The following is a 24,092-nucleotide window of genomic DNA, read 5'->3' as shown; positions in this document are numbered from 1 at the left end:
AGCAATCAAAATTTTCTTCTTTACTTTGCCTCTTTTCCCTCTACTTTTTGTAATTTAGATAATCAAAAACATTATAATCACGATGGATATTGACGTTGAAGCTATGCTTGATGCTCCCTATCAAGAAAAGAGAGTAAGAAATTTCGATATTTTTTGTTGTGGGAGGGGTCTTCTCACGATTAAGTAAATACAAGCAAATGATAACTGGGCCTAACAATTTTATTTTTTTATTTTTTCGTTTTTGACAGGAAGAACAACCTAGAGAAGATGATCAACGGTAAAATATCTAAGACTAAAAAAAAAACAAAGCCTTGAACGTTTATTAACGGGTTATTTTTTATTGATTTAGTAGTCCTAGACATCATTCTTCACACTCTCAACATCGGTCTGATTCTCGTCACCATTCTTCTCACCCCCGATCACATTCCCGACACAGTAGTAGGAGATATCGCCGCTCCTCTCGATCAGTCAGTAGAGAAAGAAGACATCGACGTTCTCCTTCTCGTGAATATAAAAGACGTAGCAGAAGTAGAAGACGCGGTAGTCGAAGCCCACCCTCTAGAAGACGTAGCCGAAGCCCACCCCCACTTCATGATAGGTATAACGATAGAAGAAGGACTAATAATAGAAGAGGAGGCAGATCACCTTCACCTCCAGTCCCTGAGGAGGACAGAGATAGAAGAACGGTCTTTGTGACTCAACTTGCTGCTCGTTTAACCACTCGTGAACTCGAGGACTTTTTCTCTCAAGCAGGACGTCTCCGTGAAGCCAAGATTATTACAGATAGAAATTCAAGAAAGTCTAAGGGTGTTGGATATGTCGAGTTTTACGAGGAATCCTCTGTCCAAAATGCGCTCGCATTATCAGGCCAAAAACTTTTAGGTATTCCCGTCATTGTGCAATTATCTGAAGCGGAGAAGAATAGATTGGCCATGCAAGCTCAAAGAAACGCGTAAGTGGTAGAATCATGCTAGTCATTTTTATACTAAATACACAATAGATTGGGAGTTACAACTGAACCTTTATACCAAAGATTATATGTAGGCTCACTTCATTTTAGTTTAACAGATGATGATGTACGCCAAATCTTTGAACCGTTTGGAGCTTTGGACTTTGTCAATCTTCACAAAGGTACGGATTATTCCATAATCAGACTGATCAGGCTAATCCTTCCTTTTTTAAAATATAGATCCTGAGACTGGCCGTTCAAAAGGGTTCGGTTTTATTCAATACAAAAATGGTGAAGATGCAAAGCAAGCATTAGAAAAGATGAACGGCTTTGAATTAGCCGGTAGAAATGTAAGTCCTGTTTGTGTATTTGCATTTGCGTGGTAGACTGAACCTTGTTTTTTTTTATAGTTAAAGGTGGGTCTTGTTACTGAAAAGAATACTTTAGCTTCTGGAGGTAGCTACAATCTCGACGACGAAGGTAAGACAATTAATACCTAATTATGTATTAAGACGACTCATATTTTTGTACATCATTCAGAAACCGAGGGGGTTGCTTTGAACTCTCTTTCAAGAGCCGAACTAATGGCAAAACTGGCTGCTAGAGATCCTAGTGACGAACATGAGGCGCCTCGTCGTGTGGCACCTGCTCCTATTGCTCCGTAAGTATCTAATAGAACAGAATAAATCATGACTGTACTGATAAAATTTTATAACTTCTAGTCGCAAACCATTTATCCCAACAAGTTCTTCTCGCTATGTCATGTTAAATAACATGTTTAATCCTGCAGAGTAAGTGTTTGATCTATTTATTTCTCTTTTAAGTATTCTAACATTTATACAATAGAGAAACAGAGCCAGATTGGGTAAGCGATCTTGAATCAGATATTAAAATAGAATGTGAACGTTACGGACCTGTCGAACATATCAAGGTCAATGCTGATTCAATGGTAAGTTATATAATATTTTTGATTGATCATCAATATTAATGATTACTTTAGGGCGAAGTTTTCTTAAAGTTTGATACGGTGGAGTCTGCAGAAAAGGCGATCAATGCATTGAATGGCAGATGGTTTGGTGGTAAACAGATTACTGCTTCCTACGTCTCGGAGGCCATATTTAACGCCAATTCGATGTAAAATGATAAGGAAAAAAAAAAGTTTACTGAAACAAAAAAAAAAAAGAGCAACAAAACACATACAAAATAACTTTATATTTCTATTAGTGTTTTACTATATTATCTTTTCCATCTTCCACTCCCATTTTTGTTTTTTATTTTATTCACCCAAAGTTTCTATAATAGGTTTCTTCAAACACCAATTGCCTCGCTTAAAAATAAAAAGGTTGCCAAAATGAATATGTTATGACCAATCTCTCTCTTGTGTGTTTTCTATCCCCCTCCCCCTCCTCCTCCCCCCCCCCTTTTTTTAGGTAAGAATGGGCTGTTACCCCTCCTCGTCGCTTATTTTATAGCAGTGTAGACAATCGAGCCGGAACATTATTTCTTCCAGTTTCGATCCTCAAAAATAGAGATGTCTTTTGTACATTTTCGGAATTAAGAACAAACAAAAACAAGGAGGTATTTGACACTTTTATATATTCATCCCACATGTCCTTAAACCTTATGTAACGCATAAAAAAGAAATAAAGAAGAAACGAAACAAGTTTTTATTTGTTATTGAAGTTTTTGATTGGATCTCCCTCCCTCGAGCTTATTATATATATTACAAGGCTTTTTATTAGCTGGCAGTGATTTTTGGGGTTGAAGTGATCATAGCCTCCTTTTGTAAACAAATACACATATGTGTAACACGCCCATTATACACACACACAATACCGTATTTCTTGATTCATACACGTGTGTGTCGTGGTAGTAATTCTTTTAGAAATTACTGTCTTTGTGTTTGTTATTAATTAAAACAAATAATTACAGCGAAAATCTTTGCGCATTTATGTAATGTATGGTTGACAGAATTAGCCCCCCCCCCTCTCGCTCAACCTATTACGTATCAGCGCGACCTTAGTAACACTACAAACACATGTATTTTACTGCTTTAAAATGTTCTTTTTTTTTACGAATATAACAAGGTTAAAAGTGGTTGTTGTGTATTCTATATATAATATAGAGTTAATATTTAATAATAAATGTAAACAAAATAAAACTACTCCTTGTTTTTATATTTACCCCTTCGATTATTTTCTGTATATATATCATACCGTACTCAATGTCTTTTTTTTACTTTCTAGTCCTTCTTACGTCCCTATATCACTATTAAATACAAAGAATCAAATCTGGGTTGAACCAAGGTCTTTCTTTTTCTCTCTCAAAACTTGTTTATATTTCATACATACACTTTACAATTAAAACGCGGCTTGCCGGTTCAAATTTGTAACATACATCATACATATCCCTTTTCCCTTCATTAAACAATATAAATTTATATAAACATACCCGGCTTGCTGGTTATTAACTTATTTATTCACCCACCCTCCAAATTTTCCTTTCCTCTTCCCCTCTTTTTTTTTTTTCATGATTTCCAACATTTATCCAGATATGAACTTTGCCCACCAGACTCCATTTTATCACGGTACTCCAATCTCTTCTGGATCAAAACACAATCAACGTAATGATTCAATGGCAAATAGTACACACTCTTTCAACCAGTATCACCCACAAACATTACCTGTAATGTCAAATCATCAACAATATCCCATATCATCCTTACCGAATAATTATTCATTCCTCCCATCTACCATAAATTCTCAACAACCATATCAGCATCAACCATGGAAATCTGGACGTACTAGTAACGAACTTATGTTATCACATGAAATCATGCTTCCCTCATCCGCACCTTATCTTCAACGTAATGTTTACAATAATGAGTCCAGCTTGTCTGTTGATTCTTATCGTCACCAATTGAATAATAATATCTATAACCATGGAAGCAATGACAATCGTTATCTTTCCTCATCCCCTACATTATCTACATCACCCACCACATCCATGCTGATGTATAACAGTCAACAAGGTATGTTATTTACACTTTATATACTCATTTATACTAACAACAGAAGAAAAATAAAATATTAGGCAGTAGGATGTCTACTCATGAACATAGTCATTATCGCCGCTCTTCAATGAACACATCGCGATCTTCTTCCCCTTCATCCGCATCTTACACTACAGCCTATCATGAACATACAAGATCACCCAGTCCCGGAAACAATAAACGATATATCTGTCGCTTGTGTCACAAGCGATTTACTCGACCTAGTTCACTTACAACCCACATGTATAGCCACACAGGAGAAGTATGTATAAACAATAACGCAATGGGGATAGATAACTAATAGTATCATTTAGAAACCCTTTAAATGTACTTTTGATGGATGTGGTCGTAACTTTTCAGTCGTAAGCAATCTTAGAAGACACGCAAAAATTCATGGAAATGGCAATCCAAGCATCTCCACCTCCTCCTCTACCGCTTATTCGTACTGATTAAAAAAAAAAGAAATAGTCAAAAAAAAAATCCTCAAGTTCACATGTACGAATAATGATTTAACCAATGAATTAATAAATACATTTTTCTCCTTATAAAAAGATGATTTCAAGTGATGAAAGACTCAGCCCTAGCCCCCATAAAATTTGCATGAAGACATTAGTTAACAGTGAGTAGCCGCGGATCTGCATAGGTCATTTGTTTACCCTTACTTCCATAAAAAGACTAGCCTGATTACGTAAATAAAATCATTGAATAAATAAGGACTGTCATAACAGTCAAAAGCCAAAAAACATTGGATGGAATCCAATTGAAAACCGCTAAAGAATATTTAACGGGTGATCCATGTACGTGTTTATTTCCATAAATCTGGTTTTTTAATAGTCTTGTGCTATGATACACACTTTCTTTAGAGTTTACCTACCATTTGTAATTTTAATGTTTAAATAAAAGATGGGAGTATAATGAATCAGTATGGAAGTATCCTTAATCGGTTCAAAACAATCATTTCATTTTACATAACAAGAGTAAACATTTAGGCTGATTGATACCCTCTGTCATAAATTTTTTGAAAATACAGTGTTGGAAGATTAGATATTTTTTTTTTTAGCTCCACTACAGTTACCTACTGAGAAGATAATGTTTTGGTAAAAGTACCACTTATTGTCATACAGTAAGTTGAGTTACTGTCCAAAAGTATAGGCGAATATTCGTGTGTGCGCTTGTATTGTTTACTGTACATATATCCACATGGACATTTTGTTTATTAGATGCCAAGTCTATGTTTTCATCAGTGACGAAAAATAAATTTTTCATTTGATCATTTTAATGCCAAAAAAATTTCCATGATAAGTCGTAATATTTTCATTAATTGTGTAAATTGACCGTAATTTGATCAAAGAAATTCGAAATACATTTGGGAAATACATAGTTTGTACAAGACAAATTGATATGTCTAAATTTAATCAAGGACTAGCATGTTATAACCCATGAATAACTGTGAAGCGTTTATCTTGGGCTTAACTGTTTCTGGATTGTAACCCTAATTGAACTGAGACTTTCACCCTCTTGACAATCTCTTAATTTAAGTCCATCATAAACTGCAATGCACTTATAAGATGCTTTTGGGAGGACTGAATGTATGCTTATATCCATGATTTAGCGACGATACATGAGGTAGAAATGAACACACACACACACACTTTGTTACTTCCATCATAATGCCCCTGAATTATCCTGAGATTTAAACTGCAGTAATCTAAAAATATAACAAAGTTGTTTTTGGAGAGTCAACTTTAAAGCATATAAGACGTACATCTCGTTATTGCTGACGATGATTTTGCGGTTTAGTGCACTTAGAGTTATTAATGAATAGGATACAAAGGTACCCGGTATTTTTAATAAATTTAAAGCCCACTTGATATTAATCACGCTTTCAGCAGGGTAAATTCGTCTACTCTTTAAGATTATGGCATATTGTGTCAAAACAGAACAAAGGAAAGGTTGTTCTATATTACGATCTATGTGCGTGGTATTGCAAACTGAATTGATTGTTTTTTTGGATAGTAATCATAAGAAAATATGTATCTAGTAAACCTTGAATGTAGTTGACAATATACGCTGGATCACCTCTTAAGACTAGTTGGAATAAGAGCGTTATTTTCTTTTTTCTATTAAAATTAATTCCGGAGTTTGATCCGAGAAGTGTCTAAAATTAAACACAGGCGGTAAACATGGGGAGATATATTACGAATGAGAGCTGATCAAACTCAAATTGGTTTTAAGTTGTCCGTATACATCTGTTCTATATTTATGATAAGGAACAAAATAATTGTGTATAGTACATATACTATGACAACCGAAATCGGAAGCAAAGATATCAATTTAAGAAGTGATTGCCGCAGTAAAAATACAGCACCCAGATAAAATTTTATATCACCTAAATTGTTGATTAAGTTAAAAAACAAGCCTTAAGCTATTTGGAAGATGAAAAGTTAAATTTATGGTTCGACAAACTCATGAGTGGTACAATAAATCTTTGTATTGGAGTAAAATCCTTACATTGAAAACGTAGTTTTAGATAACTGTTAAAACTGTGTTGGGTCATTGAGTATAAGAATGGTGGTATATTGTTCCCCCGAAATTGCGAACACTTATATTTTAACTCTTCTGTTTAAATCCAGCTTAGCTTGTAAACAAAAAGGTTAAAAGACGGTTTCACAAGTAATGATCGGAAAAGCTTCACAAGCAGAATTGTTCCTGAAGGAATGAAGAAAACAAAAAAAAAAAACAAAAAATACAGATTGGGGATATTAGTGAAACGGAATAAGGCCAATGAGGTACATGAGTTTCCAGTGTTTTTAATATTTCCTTTTATATAATGATCATAAATAGAATGACAAACAAGGCAGATTCGAATCAAATTAAAAATGATCGTATACGCTAAATATCAATATGAAGCCAAAAGAGTTGACAATGGAATCATTAAAAAATGTCATTATAACTTAGTTTAAGAAGGTTATCCAAAGAGATAAGTCAATTATAAAGCTTAGCATTGTGTATATAAGTTTATAGAGTCCAAATACAATATACTAATAATATTCTACTAAATTAGATGATAATTGGTAAAACAAAAGCAAAAAAAAAAAAAAAAAAAAAAAAAGCCTAAAAACGTGGCTCGGAATAGAGAAAAATAGGAATATCTTTGATTGCCGAAGCTCAGGGGGATACCCTTAATTTAGGATAAGGTAGCATTTTTTACCATCATTGTTTATTGTTATTGTTTTAGTATAAAAAATAGAAAACCAAACACGTATAAATTGCTCTATGGTCATGGGAATCACTCATTTGACATTTTATTCACAGGTTCATATTTCTTTATTATTTCATTATAATTAATGTATGTTATCGTGTTTCTTGTGATTTGCTTGAAACGTGTTATGTAGTAAGAGTAGCAGTAATAGGGAGTAGTAATAGTAGTAGTAATAGTGTAGTGTAGGTATAAGCAGCAGTAAAATAAAAAGCATATTACATATGTGTACATGTTATATAATCATTTAGTTATACAACCTGGGGCAATCTCTATAATGATATTAGATAATGTTGTCTTTCAATACGAGTATACTACATACCTTGTCTTGTGCGAGAATGAGCCACAAGTACAACATTTACAAGCAGCAGTATTAACGGGAAGAGTAATAACAATTGATTGAGGGGTAATAGATTCCATTGGTGATAATTATTTAGCAAAAGATGAAGGAAGAGAAGAAATAAAAAAAAAGGAGGGGGAGTATATATACTTTATTACAATAATCGCCCAAACAATTCTGTGTTATACAGCATGACAGATTCTGTCAATCCTTTCTTTTTTAAGGTAGGTCGATCCCAAGCCATTAGTGATTTTTGTTGTGTATCCAACACGGGTCTAAAGAATCCATCATCGTTGTTGTTAGTCATATTGAATAATATATCCTTTTTAAAGAATGTGTTGCATCTTTTCCATAACCAAATTGACATGATGTTGTTTTTTGTAAATAAATGTAAGTCCTGCAGGAATTCATACAGTTCAAAAAAGAGCACTTGTCTACCACCCATATTTTTCCTTATCAACAAATACTCCTTTTCCCATTTCTTTGGCTTGGTGTAAAATTTCATTGTTTCTTCCAGAACTAGAAAGCTCTCAAACTCTCCGGTCCCGATCCTTTCATTACAAATGTCAACATCGACAATGGTCCACGAATCGTCCGACACACCTACTGCTAGTTGGATAGGCTGGTTTTGTTTTGGTATATGGCATAACAGTTTCCAAAGTCTAAGCCTGTTGAACTTCGAGTTTTGTATAATATAGTTGTAAATAGGGCGATTGAGTAAGAGTAATTGTGTTGTTGTCACTTGTCTTGTCCATTTGAGAATATTCTCGTTGTCATTGACATCCGATTGAATGCACAAGTCAACTATTTTTAACAGTAATTCAATCGGCAAGATCATTTGAAGTCTGCTATATTTTTTTAATTTTTTTTTTTTTTTTTTTTTTTTGCCTTTTTTCCCGCACCTGATTGAGCCCATATTTAGTAATAGGTTGATCGGGTGGAGTCTCAGATGAAAGTAAAGAGAGGGAATTTCCAAACACATGATAAAAGACAATTTATACAAATATGTTAGTATCCCCAAGGAACCAGTTATATCTTTTATTTGTAAGTAAGAGTTTATGTACTGTGCCTTATTATCCTTAATGACTACATTTACAGTTAACATTTTTTTTTTTTATTATTATTATTTTTTATTTTCTTTCAGTTAGAGTAGAATTGGGATGATATCTTTTTCTGTTATAGTATAAATTAACTCTTATCAGTTCCCTTGTTATTTTCTTTATTCTTTCTTTTTCAAAATAAACACCTAAATACTATACTGACAAAAGGTGAAAAATGCATGACTTGCATTTAATAGTGTTTGATGTGCTAAATGTTTCTAATCAATTTGTTTGCTTCATGCTGCTTCGCTTAATATACAACTCGTGGGGCTTTGTTTAAAGGTGTTTATAGGTTCCTGCAGCATTTAGTGTTTCCTTTTGAGTAAGAAAATTCAATAATATTTTTACCCCTATTTAGATCTGATGAACATATCATCACCCAAACCGATCTTGAATATCAGCCATTGCATCATGCTCTAACAATAAAATATACATACATACATACACACACACAAGCAGCATCTACATTGATAGCTAAATTTGCAAAGTAGACACACTTAAGGTCTACTACCAATTGATTACTAAATTTTTGTTTAATTACATTTGTAAATTGATCGCTTGTTTAAAAGTTGATTGGATTGTTTAAACTTTATTTATACAACTTTGTAAAGTAATTTACAGAATGTAAAACGCCCAATTTGATTGTACATAGAGAACAGCATTTGTATCCTTGGAAGACAACAGGTCTGTTGACAAATATATTTAGAAGACACGGATGCTGATTCCGCATAATTTAAGATGAATTGTTCCCCCCCCCCCCTGTTGCCATTGGGATAAGTGATTTCCTAGTAACATGGACTGTAATTGGGAGACACCATCATTGGTTTTTATGTGATGAGTCATATTATCAACAATCAGAAGAAAGATGAGTCAGGCAGGAAATTATCAAAAAATAAATACAATTGAATCTGGAGTTGATTATAACATGGGGATTACTCCATCTCTTAGTCCGTGTCTTATAATTCAGGATATTATTTCGTTGCGTATTTAAATGATGCTTCCTTACACAGATTATAAATTATGTGTGTAGATTATAAAAAAAAAAATTCACGGGTCTATGCAAATAAATGCCGGATGTGTTGTTTGTCCGGAATTTGCGGTGACAAAGGCTGTGCACAGTGTAACACCTTTGTACAGTTTATAAATAATGACATACGTATCTTTAAAAATTTGTGTCATTCTATGTGGGAATGTAGAAAGCTCGAAAAATATAACTCGATAAAGATTTTTTATTTTATTTTTTTATAATATATACGAACTCTATGGATAAGAATTTGTAATGAGACATATTATATTGCCCTAACTCATGAATGTTGTTGAAACAATCGATTTGCTTCTTTTAAAAATGCTTTGCAAATATGTTCATCATGACAACTTGATACAATATTGCTGATTCAAAAAATATCTACAGCCCACTAATACTAATAAAGACGATGGTATGATACCGTTCTTATTATTATAAATCAGGTATAAGCATACTATATGTAAAATATCGCCCTGACGGCAACATAATGAGTTTATTGTTAACGTTGATACATATCACTTGACTTTTTTCTAGACCACATGATGATAGCTCTTGTCAGCTTTACAAGCTTCTAACCAACTTTGCAAAAAAATAAAATATATGATGAAACTATTACCATGCCGGTGAAACGCTATATTATTTTAGACTCTTTTTTAAAAAACATATGTGAAGTTTACATGGATATCCAGGAAGGATATATGTATATATATATATTTTTTGAGCCAAATATGTTTACTTTGCCTACAAAATCAGCTAGCGTACTACAAATTTTTGTCATCCAGCCCCTAGCCATCTTAAAAAGCGGGGCTCCTTATTGTAGAAGGTAGCTCTTACATAAGAAAGATTTTATTTATGGCTTCTATTAATTCTAATAAATAATCCTTTTATAGATGTAATGGCCACCAAATCAGATAAATAAAAATGTTAGTTGCAATGATATCAACATTGTTTTCTGCAATTATGAACCCTCTTCGAAACAGGTTCATAATGTGAAAAAAAGCTCGATTCAGAGACTGAAAAAAAAAAACCAGTTCTGGCTTAAAATTGTATATTTAAACTTGGCACTCTAATTGATCTATGATCGACCTGATATGGGCTGGTCTGGAATAGGTTACGACATTACTGCCTGAAATGTATTAAGTCTACTTGGTTATTTTGAGGTTTTAGTTATACCGTGTCACTGTTAAGAAACTTTGTCCCGAAGAGATCTATGATTTTTTTTGTTTGTGCATAATAAGAGCGAATATAATAAATATCTTATACTTTGAGCGTTATGGCATGGCACAATATTTTCATCTGTATGTCGTTTTAAATAGCCTGTAAATTTAGCTTAAACATCAGTGCTGCTCATGAAGAACATTATGCATTTTACTAGAAAAACAATTATAAGCGACGTCTTTTGTTAAGGCCATGCCTCACAGTATGAAAAAGTTGCTCTCGTTATTAGCTACCTACGTCAACAATGAAACACAAAGTGTTTACCCAAGAACACAATTTTTTTTTTTTTGTGAATCAGGGCAGTATTGGTTTGTTTGGAATCTATTCGCTTTTTGTATGCTTTAAGCCAAGGAGTGTTATCGGCCCAAAGACTATTGTGTAAGTAGCTGACTAGATTCCCGTGACAAAATAATATCATTGCCAAAGTTTCAGCTAAATCCGAATTTCTTGTTGTCTAGTATACGTGGATAGGCGTAACGTTTTTTTTTTTTTTTTTTTTTTTTTTTTTTGCGTGTGTTGGATGGACCTGTGTCATGTCTTCTTATCAACAGCACATGACGAGGGCTGTACAATGATTACACTATTGAGCCTTCCTGTCAGATACTCTTTATAGTACCTCCAGTTTGTAGAAAAAAAATTATGATCAAACAAAGTGTTCTGCGCCCGTCATTTTTGCTGAGGTTTCATATCTTTTTGGGATTCGATGGGTGCTGTTACTTTTTATTTTCTTTGACCTATCCTGATACTGTTTGGTGTATTATTATTAGGACTTTAATGTGCGATCAGTCGTGTAACTCTCTTTGATACGACAGATCATGCTTCTTCTTAATGACATATTCACCAGATATTTTGTGAAAGCTCTATTATGTGAGCTGTGACTAATGTGGAGGGTTTGCTCATCATACAATATACCTGTATTTACGACGGACTTTTTTTTAAATGGGCATTTAATGACATCTATTCCACTAATCTAAAGCTCCTCGGTACCGGATCGCACCATTCCCTTCCTGGTGTATCGCATCATGTGAGTTTGCGTCACTCCCCAATAGTAAGTGTTATTTGGTTCACAGATGACCCAGAATAATTTTGGCATGAAATCTTGGAAATCGACTGTTTTGTTACGCAGTGAGACCCAGTTTGGTTTGAACGAGAGACAAGTCATTGATGATACATCTAATCTAATAAATTTACAGGATCATGTCTGAATATATATATATTGTTATGCTCAACTAGTCTGAATGCTTAAAATTGTAGCAAATATCATCCCCACAAAAACAAGTAATTATGCAGTGATATGAAGTGAAGACCTGACAGACTTTTTTTATGGTGTAATCAAGAAACCAATCCTCATTCAGTGCAGACCCGTAAGATGATATAGTGATTGTAAGTTGCTTTAATCATGTTGCTGACCAGATTAGTTATAATAGTTAAAAAAAAATAGGCTTGTTATATCTCTAATTTCGTAACTCAGTCTTAAATGTACTCAATTTGACATAGAAGATACATATATTTGATAAAAGATATATGTGCTAAGATTTCAAAAAGTAATGTCACTGAAATATCTAGGCACGAAAATGCAAATTTCACTCCAATGAAGAAAAAACAAAGAATGGGCAACAGCTTTTAAAATGGAGATGGAAAGACCGGGAATGAAATTAGAGCTCAGTTGGGAGTTTCGGCGTCTCCGTGACGCATCTTACAAAATAAAATAAAAAAAAGGGACTTTATTTTGTTTCGTCTCTTAGTTGCTAAAGAAAACACACACCCACACCCACACACACACACAAAAAAAAGAAGGATGGCTAGCGCACTTAGTTTCAATGAGAATGATGGTTACATTGATGGTATCTTGAGAGGTTATTACTCAGGCATCTTGAACTCTACTCAATACCTTAATTTCAGTCAATGTGAAACTCTTGAAGGTAAAGTTTTTTTTTCTTTGTTAAATGTATACAATTCAATATGGTATTGAACAAGATGTTCCTTTAAAGATCTTCGTCTTCAGTTGGGTGCAACCGATTATGGTTCCCTTTTACAAAACGAACCTTCCCCTATTGCCACCTCAACCATTGCAGAAAAGTTGACGCAAAGTCTTGTTGAGGAATTTGACTATGTTCGTAGCAATGCTGTTCAACCTTTGACCAAGTTTTTGGAATATATCACGTAAGAAAAGAAAGCAACAAGTGTGTAAAAAAAAATAGTTTACTAATGACATTGTATGTAGCTATCAATACATGATTGATAATGTCATTTTAATTATTACGGGTACACTTCATGAACGTGATACGCACGAACTTCTTGATCGTTGTCATCCTCTTGGTGTATTTGACACTATGCCTGCTCTCTGTGTTGCCACTACAGTTGCTGAATTATATAACACTGTCTTGGTAGAAACTCCCTTAGGTAACATATTTTTCTTTGTTGGATTTCAGAACAAAATTAACGCGATTTTGTGTAGCACCTTATTTTGCCAACTGTCTCAGTGCCCATGATTTGGATGAGCTCAATATTGAAATTATCCGTAACACTCTTTACAAGGCATACCTCGAAGATTTCTACCAATTCTGTCAAACTATTGGTGGAGCTACTGCTGAAGTGATGGGCGACATTCTCCGTGTAAGTCTTTTTTTTTTTTTGTAGTGCGGTTATAGAACAGATAGAGTTTTAACAAGTATTTTGTCTAGTTTGAAGCAGATCGTCGTACGATTAACATTACGATCAATTCTTTTGGTACGGAGTTACCCAAGGAGGACCGTAAAAAGTTGTTCCCTACTATTGGTCGTCTTTACCCTGACGGTAACGCTCGTTTAGCTATTGCTGATGAGATGGATCAAGTTAAATCTACTTGTGAGGTATTCCATGAATACCGTGGCTTTTTTGATAGCAGCAGCAGCAAGACGTTGGAAGACAAGTTTTTTGAGACGGAAGTCTTTTTGAACAGACAAGCTTTCCAACAACAATTCAACTATGGTGTATTTTATGCTTACATTAAATTGAAGGAGCAAGAAATCAGAAACATTGTTTGGATTGCTGAGTGTATTTCTCAAAACCAAAAGGATAGAATCAACAGTTATATTCCCATTTTGTAATTTAAAAAAATAATAAAAAAAAAAAGTTGATTGCTTATGATTTTTTCCGATTGCTAAAACAGCATTAAAGCAAAATCCCGTTTTTTCAAAACCCACCCTCCCTAACTCCGTCAAATGGATCCAATACAAAACTGGCTATTCTTTTTTTTTTTTTTTTTTTTTTTTTTTTTTTAATTCTTCTTTACCTTCTTTAATAACCAAATGGGAAATGTTCACTCCAAAAAACATAAACATAGACCGAGTGTTATAAGAACTGATAGTACACCAGATAATGAATATTCAAATACAACAGCCACTTCAATTAGCTCAATTCTTGTGAGTAACTCCAATAATGCACCTATTGATATATCACAGCAAAAATCCCCAGTAGCTCCAGAATATCCTTTCCCCAATAGTATCAATAGTGTCCACTCACCTACCAATGACGACACTCTCCATTCATTCAACCAACTCAGTTTGTCTTCTGAAAACCAGTTAACTGCTAATTCTATGCACTCATTCGGAAAAAACTTGGATGTCGACGAATGTATCAGTCGTTTATTGGAAGTAGGCAAAAGCGGCAAAGTTTCTAAATCCATATGCTTCAAGAACTCTGAAATTGTCGCCATTTGTAGAGCGGTGAGCGAAGTTTTTATGAGCCAACCTGTAAGTAACAAGTTTTATTATTATCTTGAAAAGAGGTACTAAACCCAAGAAAATAAATAGACACTCATTGAGTTGAATCCACCTGTCAAAATCATGGGCGACATTCATGGTCAGTACCACGATCTAATTCGTTTATTTGAAATGGGAGGCTATCCACCCGATGCCAACTACTTACTCTTGGGCGATTATGTTGATCGTGGCAAACAAAGCTTGGAGACCATTCTATTGTTGTTTTGCTATAAAATCAAGTATCCCGAAAACTTTTTCTTGTTGAGAGGCAATCATGAGTGTGCCAACGTCACCAGAGGTAAAATTAGTAAAAAAAAAAAAAAACTGGATGATTATAATGAAATAGACTAACCATATATTATTTAGTGTATGGATTCTATGATGAATGTAAAAGACGAACCAATGTCAAGATTTGGAAGACATTTATTGATGTATTTAATACGCTGCCGATTACTGGTCTGGTAGCAGGAAAGATATTCTGTGTTCATGGAGGCATCAGTCCTTCATTGAATAATCTGGATGATATTCGTACCATCATTCGACCCACTGACGTGCCTGAGTTTGGATTGTTGAATGATTTGTTATGGTCGGACCCAAGTGACACTGCGGTGGATTGGGAGGATAATGAAAGAGGCGTATCGTATTGCTTTGGAAAGAAGATTGTGAACGAATTCTTGTCTAAATTTGATTTGGATCTTGTCTGTAGGGCACATATGGTGGTGGAGGACGGCTATCAATTCTTTAATGAAAGAACCCTGGTGACTGTATTTAGTGCTCCCAATTATTGTGGTGAATTTGATAATTTTGGTGCAATCATGAGTGTCAATGAAGAATTATTGTGCAGTTTCGAATTATTAACACCAACAGAGCATCCACCTATCCACAAGATGCAACAGGCTAGCAAAGGAGGAAGAAGACAAAGGTAAACATCATCTTTTTATTAATATAACCATAACTAAACTCTTTCTTATATCTAGTCCCCCTATGATGGAAATGGCAAGTTCTTTAGAGGACTACTCTCAATAACACAACACAACTGTAACATATATCCTTTAAGCACCCTCACTTTTTTTTTTAATTTATTAATAAATAATCGCATTCTTCCTTTTATGTCTGATAGCGTCACGTGTACACTCCACACACACACACACATCTATACACAATCATGTAAATATTTTTAACTGACCTCTTTTTTTTTTTTCATCTTTTTCTCTCCCCTATTTTTTTTTCTTTTTTTTTATTCTTCTCACGAATATATCAATGGAGGAAGTTGGCTCAAGTAGGCGTGATAGAAGAGTGCAACCCAACTCGATTCGAGTTCTAAGGGAATTCGCAAGAAATAAAGAGATGGCAACACCCGTACCTTCTTCTGAACACCATCGGTCCCGATCCTCACCAAAAGTAACCGACCACCCTTGGATGCATACCAGCTCACCTTATACCGAATTTCAGTCTTCTCCAAGCTCTTCTACCGAAATGAAATCCACCGCTTATAATAAAAACTTTGGTCAAACTAACCATAGTGATAATTACATCAACAACAACAACAACAATAATAATAATAATAGTTCCAAATATGACTGGCGAATGCATTCTCTTATGCTTTGTAGACATATATTAAGAAGAGGACTTTTGGACGGTGTTGGCAGTGATGTGAGTGTGTATATACCCGCATGGGATAAATCATATAATCTACATCGTTTGGTATTGGATCAAAATCCCTACTTTAAGTTGCTTTTACAGGGCGGATTTCGGGAAGCCGAATCAGATGGAGTGACTTTGCATTTTGAAGATAATCCGTTCATCACACTCGAATCATTTCAGTTTGTCCTCGAATACCTGTATGGTAAAATAGACGATCCATTTATCACCCAAGACAATGTACGACAGATTCTAGCCACGAGCTCTTATTTTCAACTGGATGTGTGTGGTATTTGTATAGATTACATTCTCAAGACACTTGACCATCAAAATGTGGTTGACTACCTGTTATTTGCGGATGAATTAATGGTGCAAGGAAGTGAACGTATATGTGATGCTGTATTTACTTTTTTATGCAGAGAGGCACATGGTATGGACCGTGAAGTATTGGCTTCTCTGCCCTTGGATTGGTTACAAAGAGTCATTGAAAGTGATGCATTCTGGGTTCCTAGTGAATTCGAAAGATATAGCTTTACTCAACAAATCATTCAAGCAAGATATGAAGCTTATCTACTTGCACCTTCTTCATTTGTCTTGACCGAACTAGACACAAACCCGAATTGCCACATCTTGTCACGATCTATCCACTACATGCACATGACATTTGAGCAGTTAGAGTCTATACAAGATGATGTTCATCCTCTCACGAAGCAACGTCTCGTGGCTGAAAAAGTACTAAAAGAGGCATTATGGCTTCAAGTCAAATTAAGATCCAAAATAGAATCGGCTTCAGAAAAAGATACTAAATTAAACATGACAATTCCTTCTACCTGTGTTCGTTCTCGTCGTACAAGCACTGTGACAAGCGATAAAGAAGAAGGGTATGATGATTGTAATGCCGAAGAGGAAGAAATTGTTGAAAAGAGACCCTTATCAGGTAAATATTATCCTATACCGACGGATGATACAACAACCTATACGAGAGAATCGGCTATTGCCATGTCCTCCTCATCTGCTGCTGCTGCCACTGGTGGTGGTGGTGGTGGTGGTGGTAAAAAGAAATCCTTAAAGCAACAGAATACAGTGCCAGTGGAACACTTTTCAATTTATCCTCCCTTTCGATTTAGTGTAGAATTTACAAATGTCAATGCTCTTAAACACGATATGCGTGTTTATTCCCATACCGTCTTTTATGCAGGGTAAACAGTTTTTTTTTTTTATGTAATCTATGGCAACCCAAGTCTGCTAACTTCATCTTTAGATCGGACTGGAACATTTACATCCAAAAAACAAAGTCATTGCGTAAAGGTGTGTTACAATTAGGTGTTTATCTTCATCGTCAATCTATTTCACACCAGGTTCAGTCACATCAAGGCCACACTTGTTACTATCCGGATGAGATACAGCAGCAAAATGAAGGGAACACAAGTGCCGCTACCTCTACCGCTTTCAGAACCAATCCGACGGCCGAATCTTGGTCTTTTTCAAGATATCCAGATAAACGACAGGTGGTGAAGACATGGTTCAAGATATATTGTCCATCCAGAGGACCGAAACATGCATTAACCTTGTTTCAAAGTAGCCCTGATAACTTCTCCGTGACACAAAGCTGGGTAAATTATAGATTGAAAAGCTATTTTTTTTTTTTTACGTGGGACACTGCATTAAAAATTATAATTAGGGTTGGAGAAGTACTGCTTTATGCACCGATGAAAATAGTAGTAGTGGTACTACTACAACAACAACGACAACGGACACAACAGCTTCCTCATCGCCGCCACCACCCATGCTTTATACCCCACAGACTTCGAATCAATTACATTACCTCACAAGCACTTATGATTTGCGAACGATCAAGACAGCCTTAAATACCGCCCAACCACAAAAGAGTGATACTAATTCAGGACCTTCCTTAAAATTCACAATCGTCATGGGCCATGTTTAAATAACATGCAATAATTAAGAAAAGACTTTACGAAAAGAATGAATCCCGGGAAGGACAGATTTGATGGGGAGAGTGATTTTTTTGTTGTATTTTTTTAATTAAAAAGAAGTATTTAATAAAAAAAAAGTGGGAAAAAAAATTTAAGCAGAAGCAGACTTTTGCATGGAAGAAGTACGACGACGTTCAATCTTCTTATCCTTGGTCTCCTTGACACGCTTGGCAAGCAATTGCTTGTACTCGGACTCAGCCTCTTGAGAAGCCTCGGCTCTTCTGCGCTTAAGAGCTTGTCTGTGTCTCTTACGTTGGAGGGTAAGAGGGGTGACAAGACGTTGGATCTTGGGAGCCTTGGTGTAAGACTTCTTACCTTCACCCTTGGGGGTGACTTCACGACGAATGACATACTTGCGGACATCATCTTCCTTGGTCAAGTTCTGTAAAGAAAAAACAAATAGTATTAGAGTCACGGGTTCAGATTATTCATTTTCTTTATAAATACGTACGAAGAACTTTCTGATCTTGGAAGCACGCTTGGGACCGAGACGCTTGGGGACAGTGGTGTCGGTGAGACCGGGGATCTCTTGCTCACCTTGCTTAACAACAACGAGAGACAAGACAGAGAGATCGGAACCGACGATACAACCACGGACAGACTTTCTCTTACGCTCACCGGTACGGCGGGGACGGTAACAAGAGTGACCCTTGGACATCAAAAGCTTGACACGGTAAGGTAAAAGGACACCTTGCTTCATGGGGAAACCTTGCTTGTCGTTACCACCAGAGATACGGAAAACGTAACCCTTGAACTCACCACCGAGGGAGTCACCGGAGACCTCTTGGGCCATACGCTTGTCATAGAAACCACGGCTAATGTTAAAAACAAGTGTTAATATTGCAATTCTATTAAATAATTTACCCTTTGTCCCGCTAATTTTTTTTGTAAGGAAAAGGTTTTGCATGGAGAAAGAATTTCATCGTGTTTGTGTGAGGGCTTCCTTTTTCGTGTAAAGTGAATATCGCATCTGAAGGACACACACACACACACAAAAGTTGATTCGAACTGTTCTTAATTTAAAACTGCCTGGGGTTGATAAAAATTTCTTTCTCCAAAATGCCTTTCACATACACAACAAAAAAAAAAAGCAAGGAACCACGGCACATGTGATTACTTACAGACGACGCTCATCCTCGATTTCAATCAACTTTTGGCAGCCAGTGGCTGGGTTGGCGATGTTCAACTATGAATCATTAAAATGTATAAGTAAGAAGAAAAAAAAAATTATTTTTGACATGCTCATTCTATCCCTCCCCCTCCTCCCTCAAAAAAAAGAAGTTGATGTCTTTTATCATTCATCCATCTATTTCATTGCTTGTTGAAATAACATCCATCGGATGATATGTCTTCTTCTTTCTGTGGGAGGTTTCCTTCTTTTTTTTTTTTTTTTTTACACACCTTCATGACTCGTCAAATGGGGAAAGACAGATCATCCATTGCAATTGTTTGCCCAATTTATCGCACACTGCTGCGACCGAAATTGGGATGCGATTGGGACATGCTGCTCCTACAGCCAATTATCCCGGACTGGATTACGATGTGTCCGGTCCGCACTTCTTTCGGTAAGCCACTGCCCTTTTTTTTTTTTTTTTTTTTTTTTCAAACACAACCCCTATTTTCTGGACAAAGCGTAAGCAATTGTTGAATAGCTGTTGATTGCGTATTTATATGAGCTTTATTTTAAATAAAAAACAATAATTGCTACTTCACGATACCTGAGCACAAAAATATCTCTGCCAGCATATATAATTCATCGCATAGCATGGTTTGCCATGCAAAGATCTTGTGTAGTGTCTAGCGATTACACAATATCTACCTTTCTGATGGTATTTATGTTCCTCACTCTATTGTATTGGGGTGCTATCTTCTTTTTTTCCCAGACATAAACGAGTTATTCCCAAATTTATAATGTATTTATAGTACACAATGAAACAGGAAAGTATCTATCAACTTGACAACACAGACCCTTTTTTCATGGTATCACCTATCCAGAATGAGACATTTGACAAATAAATTTAAGGGATACTGGACCCCCAGATCATTACTTTTTGATATAGTGATTAACAGAGCATCGGTCTTTCGTACGAACCATCCAAGATATTTATTACATTTGACTAAGCTTTGATTCAGCTCCATATAAAAAGAAGTCTTCTTGGAAACAGCAACAAAATATGACATTTTGAACATTTTTATTTAATACTTTTTAAAGTGTATCAGTCAAAAGTTCGCTGCCATTGACATACAAATCCATGATGCAGCGCTCTTGACGGTCACGGAGATAATAGAGAGCTGCCGCATAAAAGCTGAAATTGTCTTGGATGAGAAGATAGTCTCCTCTGGGGACATGATACATCCGAATGCTATCACCGGGCTTGAATAGATCCCCAAGTTTGTCTCGAAGTGCATCAAAGAATAAATAATCCTCATCGAAAGAGTAAATCATCGCTTGTGTAAGTTTTTTACCTTGGCGAGGAAGGACAAGGTAAAATATGCCATAATGTCCAACGTTCGGCAACTAGAAAGGTTGTGAAATTCGTTACTGTTGCTTTTTTTATAAAATAATATGATTCTCTTACGTTTTTCATTTGTAGAACAACTTGTTTCCTAATAGCTTTTAGTTTTATTAATTCTGTTATATCAGTTGTCATTTGCTTTCGTGTCGGTTTGGTATAACGAATATTGAAAGATAAATGTGAAAGTAAAGGGGAATGATGTGATCAAAACCAAGTATTTATTTATTTTTAAATTTTAAATTGGTTTATAGCTAACATAAAGCATTTTGATGCTAATACTAGCGGATTAAGTAGGTGTCACAACTACACCGTTAATGTAAATATCCATCCCACGTCGACGGTCAGATATCTCTGTCACCGTGTCATAAAAATACAGAACAGCTATATACAGGTCTTCATCATCTATGAGCTGCAGATGTTTTGAGGTAGCGTGTATGGTGGCTATTTTGACACCTTGGTCCACTTCAATTGTCTGCTTTAATCTGTCAAGAATATCTGATTTCTCACTGAAATCGTGAGGTCTAGAGTAAGTCTCGATTCTGTTAAATCTATTGCTATAATAATGGACATTAATCATAAGAAAACAGCTATCGTTAGTGCTTATCCGTATTGATTGCAGCTATGATTTAAACAACTTTTAGTTTGTAGGTAAACAAATTAAATGTAACAAATCAATTTATATGTGGTTACTTCTTTAAAGTGTTTATGAATTGTTTCGCCAGTCCTTTGATATGTCATAATGTAATCAGATATAGGATTGTGATTTGACAAAAAAAAGTCTTTAAATGAATTGAGACTGACCATACTGTCTATTTTTATAGTCATCTCGTTTATCGTCAGTTTCTCCCCCCCCATTGTTATGCAAGTACAAAACAAGTTAAAAAAGCAGTCAAAAGGACCGAGAAGGTGGATCTACCCCATTGGATCACCATTTCCCCATGCCATTGATTTCTTTACGAGGAAGAGTCCGATTTTGAAGACGACTTCTTGGCTGATGAAGATGTCGAGGAGGACGATGATGATGATGACGAAGAGGATGATGCTGTAAGTTTTTTTTAATAACCAAGTCACCCATGATTTGCTCTTTACTAACCATTCCCTTTCTTTAATAGCCTGCCAACAAGGCTGAAATAACGCTCCCGAGCGAGTGTAAGCAATCTTAAATCATCATCTCTCTCTCTACATTTTTTTTATATATAAAATCTTTTGCAAATACAGTGCATCTATTTTACAATGAACAATTTTTGGCTCCGATTTTTCAAAAAAAAATAAAAACTCTATCTCCTCGATGAATTCAACAGGTATCCAAAATCCGGCTCTATTACATTCTTTATTAGAGAGTTTTCCACAAACTAATAGAGCCGGAATTTTTTTTTTCACACAAAATTTTTTACAGATGGCAAAACAAAATTGGCCATTTACAGTGGGGAGACCCAAAGATGTCCGGGAGGTGTTTTACAGTGCAAAAATTCATAAAAATCCAACGGATATATCCCGGTTAAACATTTTCCCGCGATAAATTAGATTTCTCTGTCAAAAAATATGAAAATCACCAGTCTAAAAATCCGACTTTTAAGTTCTGAAAATGTCCGTTTTAACGAAAATTGTTCATTGTAAAATAGATGCACTGTAACTCTCTCTCTTTTTTTTTATTGTTGTCACCGACTAGATTGTCTGTGCACGCTTTGATTAATTTATCTTGATTTTGCATCGCTTATTAAAAAAAAGAAAAGTTGCTAATCACATCTCTCTTTTTTTTTTCCTCATAATTCATAAACAATGATTCAACAGAAACAGGGCATACTTATTGTGCAAAGTATCTACCCTTGCTACATTTGTGCCAAGGAGTTTATTAAGGCTAAGGAAGTCATTCGTCACGTCAAGAAAGCTCACGGTTACATTCTGGTAGCACAAGACCGCGGTCATCGTGGTCCTGCCGATGAGCTTTGTGCGTACGCGATGAGAGGAGACGAAATATGGCGGGTACAGGATCAATGTTGCCCCTCTTGCTGGTATCATGCGCCCAAGATCAACGGTATGGAACAGCTCATGGAACATATCATGGAGGTACATGAACCAGAACGCGTTGAAGGATTTATCAATCCTGATGGGGAAGAGAATGAACTGATGGACATTAAAGAAGAGGAAAAAGCACCCGTAAAAGGAGAGGAGGTGGAGTCAGAGGCCAAGGTCAATACCAGCAAGAAAGAGGCGTTGATACAAGCCATTAAGCTAAGAATGAAAGAAGCCGAACGCTTGCTCGAGATCCTTCGTAATGATTAATCATACGATAAATAAATTTAGGAGGGGAGGGGGTCTCACACACAAAAATTATGTATATTTTTTTTGTGCTTACTCTACTCAATGCAATAAACATCATCATTCACGTATTTTTAATATAATTATTTTTATTCCCAGTAAGGTTCATTCTTATTATTTAGTTATACAATGTATAAGAACGTTGAAGGCCGTTTAAAAAGGTAAGCTTAACATTAGCATGTCTTTTGTGTGTTCGTTAGTCTGACTGTATCAAATGCAATAATCTGTTTTGTCTTTACTGGCGCTCGCTGCAAATACGCTATCATTCAATTTTGTCAGCACAAGCTTTTTATTATTTTAATAAACTATTTCTTTTTTTGGCATTTTTGAGCTCTCCCCCACAAATATTTTGTCTATTTGTTTATTTGTGTAATCCTTTTTTTTTTGCATGAAAATAAAATCATCATGACGAAAAAAAGATGCACACCTTTCCTTTTTTGGACATACCAACGTCATGTTTTGCTCATTGTCTATTTTTTTTTTTTTTTTCTTGATTTTTTTTGCGTCTATATAAAGGAGGATCACAAAAACAAAATTAATTTATCATTATTTGAAATAACTCACTAAACAAAAAAAAAAAAAAAATGTCATCTCCCTCAAAAACCGAAGCCAAGAAGGACCAATTTGTTGGTAACGTCAAGGAAAATGTTGGTAGTGCTGTAGGCAATGAATCTTTGGAAGCCAAGGGTAAAACTCAACATAATGCGGGTGTTGTACAAGAAACTGCTGCTACTGTGCAAAGCTTTGTTGAAGGTGCTATGGATCAAGTCTCAGGTGCTGTCAAGGGTGCTTATAATTCTGTTACTGGTAATACCACGGGTGAAGCTGGTAACAAGGTTCAAGAAAAGAAGGGTGAAGCCCAAAAGAACCTCAATTCTTAAAATCCCTATAACTAAACAAAATTTTTGTAAATAAAAAAAAAACCAATACCTTTCTA

At 35.3% G+C, this 24,092-nt stretch overlaps 9 protein-coding genes across 9 annotated transcripts; 7 read left to right on the top strand and 2 right to left on the bottom strand.

Moving 5' to 3' along the window:
- Nucleotides 1–31: 31 nt before the first annotated feature.
- Nucleotides 32–2,317, top strand: EV154DRAFT_517904 (uncharacterized protein). The gene is made up of 10 exons (XM_051602552.1): nt 32–133; nt 249–277; nt 350–952; nt 1,001–1,131; nt 1,190–1,299; nt 1,360–1,429; nt 1,490–1,610; nt 1,672–1,740; nt 1,796–1,898; nt 1,950–2,317. The coding sequence occupies exons 1-10, from the start codon at nt 83–85 to the stop codon at nt 2,085–2,087; spliced, it is 1,425 nt and encodes a 474-aa protein (XP_051454850.1). The 5' UTR covers nt 32–82; the 3' UTR covers nt 2,088–2,317.
- Nucleotides 2,318–3,196: 879 nt separating this feature from the next.
- Nucleotides 3,197–4,533, top strand: EV154DRAFT_517902 (uncharacterized protein). The gene is made up of 3 exons (XM_051602551.1): nt 3,197–3,980; nt 4,043–4,263; nt 4,316–4,533. Exons 1-3 carry the CDS (start codon nt 3,479–3,481, stop codon nt 4,448–4,450), a joined length of 858 nt encoding a protein of 285 aa, XP_051454849.1. The 5' UTR covers nt 3,197–3,478; the 3' UTR covers nt 4,451–4,533.
- Nucleotides 4,534–7,283: 2,750 nt separating this feature from the next.
- Nucleotides 7,284–8,539, bottom strand: EV154DRAFT_517900 (uncharacterized protein). The gene is made up of 2 exons (XM_051602550.1): nt 7,583–8,539; nt 7,284–7,532 (listed from the first exon to the last, which is right to left on the bottom strand). The coding sequence occupies exon 1, from the start codon at nt 8,514–8,516 to the stop codon at nt 7,755–7,757; it is 762 nt and encodes a 253-aa protein (XP_051454848.1). The 5' UTR covers nt 8,517–8,539; the 3' UTR covers nt 7,284–7,532; nt 7,583–7,754.
- A 4,041-nt stretch (nt 8,540–12,580) lies between these two features.
- On the top strand, nt 12,581–14,071 carry EV154DRAFT_517898 (ATP synthase subunit). Its single transcript, XM_051602549.1, has 5 exons — nt 12,581–12,864; nt 12,934–13,105; nt 13,167–13,345; nt 13,401–13,558; nt 13,627–14,071. Exons 1-5 carry the CDS (start codon nt 12,741–12,743, stop codon nt 14,029–14,031), a joined length of 1,038 nt encoding a protein of 345 aa, XP_051454847.1. The 5' UTR covers nt 12,581–12,740; the 3' UTR covers nt 14,032–14,071.
- A 145-nt stretch (nt 14,072–14,216) lies between these two features.
- On the top strand, nt 14,217–15,795 carry EV154DRAFT_553897 (serine/threonine-protein phosphatase PP-Z1). Its single transcript, XM_051605155.1, has 4 exons — nt 14,217–14,676; nt 14,737–14,983; nt 15,052–15,607; nt 15,663–15,795. Exons 1-4 carry the CDS (start codon nt 14,233–14,235, stop codon nt 15,709–15,711), a joined length of 1,296 nt encoding a protein of 431 aa, XP_051454846.1. The 5' UTR covers nt 14,217–14,232; the 3' UTR covers nt 15,712–15,795.
- A 110-nt stretch (nt 15,796–15,905) lies between these two features.
- Nucleotides 15,906–18,410, top strand: EV154DRAFT_517895 (uncharacterized protein). The gene is made up of 3 exons (XM_051602548.1): nt 15,906–17,525; nt 17,588–17,939; nt 18,008–18,410. The coding sequence occupies exons 1-3, from the start codon at nt 15,946–15,948 to the stop codon at nt 18,269–18,271; spliced, it is 2,196 nt and encodes a 731-aa protein (XP_051454845.1). The 5' UTR covers nt 15,906–15,945; the 3' UTR covers nt 18,272–18,410.
- Nucleotide 18,411: 1 nt separating this feature from the next.
- On the bottom strand, nt 18,412–19,113 carry EV154DRAFT_425783 (40S ribosomal protein S6-B; the record flags this gene model as incomplete). Its single annotated transcript, XM_051596266.1, has 2 exons — nt 18,412–18,702; nt 18,772–19,113. The coding sequence occupies 2 exons, from the start codon at nt 19,111–19,113 to the stop codon at nt 18,412–18,414; spliced, it is 633 nt and encodes a 210-aa protein (XP_051454844.1).
- Nucleotides 19,114–22,490: 3,377 nt separating this feature from the next.
- EV154DRAFT_517890 (uncharacterized protein) lies at nt 22,491–23,145 on the top strand (the record flags this gene model as incomplete). The annotated part of the gene is made up of 1 exon (XM_051602547.1): nt 22,491–23,145. A coding segment is annotated over exon 1 (500 nt), but the record flags the coding sequence as incomplete, so codon positions are not given.
- Nucleotides 23,146–23,670: 525 nt separating this feature from the next.
- EV154DRAFT_517889 (uncharacterized protein) lies at nt 23,671–24,092 on the top strand. Its single transcript, XM_051602546.1, has one exon. It carries the CDS (start codon nt 23,740–23,742, stop codon nt 24,034–24,036), a length of 297 nt encoding a protein of 98 aa, XP_051454842.1. The 5' UTR covers nt 23,671–23,739; the 3' UTR covers nt 24,037–24,092.

The sequence above is a fragment of the Mucor mucedo genome (assembly GCF_025094135.1).
Source record: "Mucor mucedo strain NRRL 3635 chromosome Unknown EV154scaffold_86, whole genome shotgun sequence".
NCBI classification, from domain to species: Eukaryota; Fungi; Mucoromycota; class Mucoromycetes; order Mucorales; family Mucoraceae; genus Mucor; species Mucor mucedo.
Note: the sequence above shows the minus strand (reverse complement) of the source record. Positions and strands in the feature narration are given on the sequence as shown.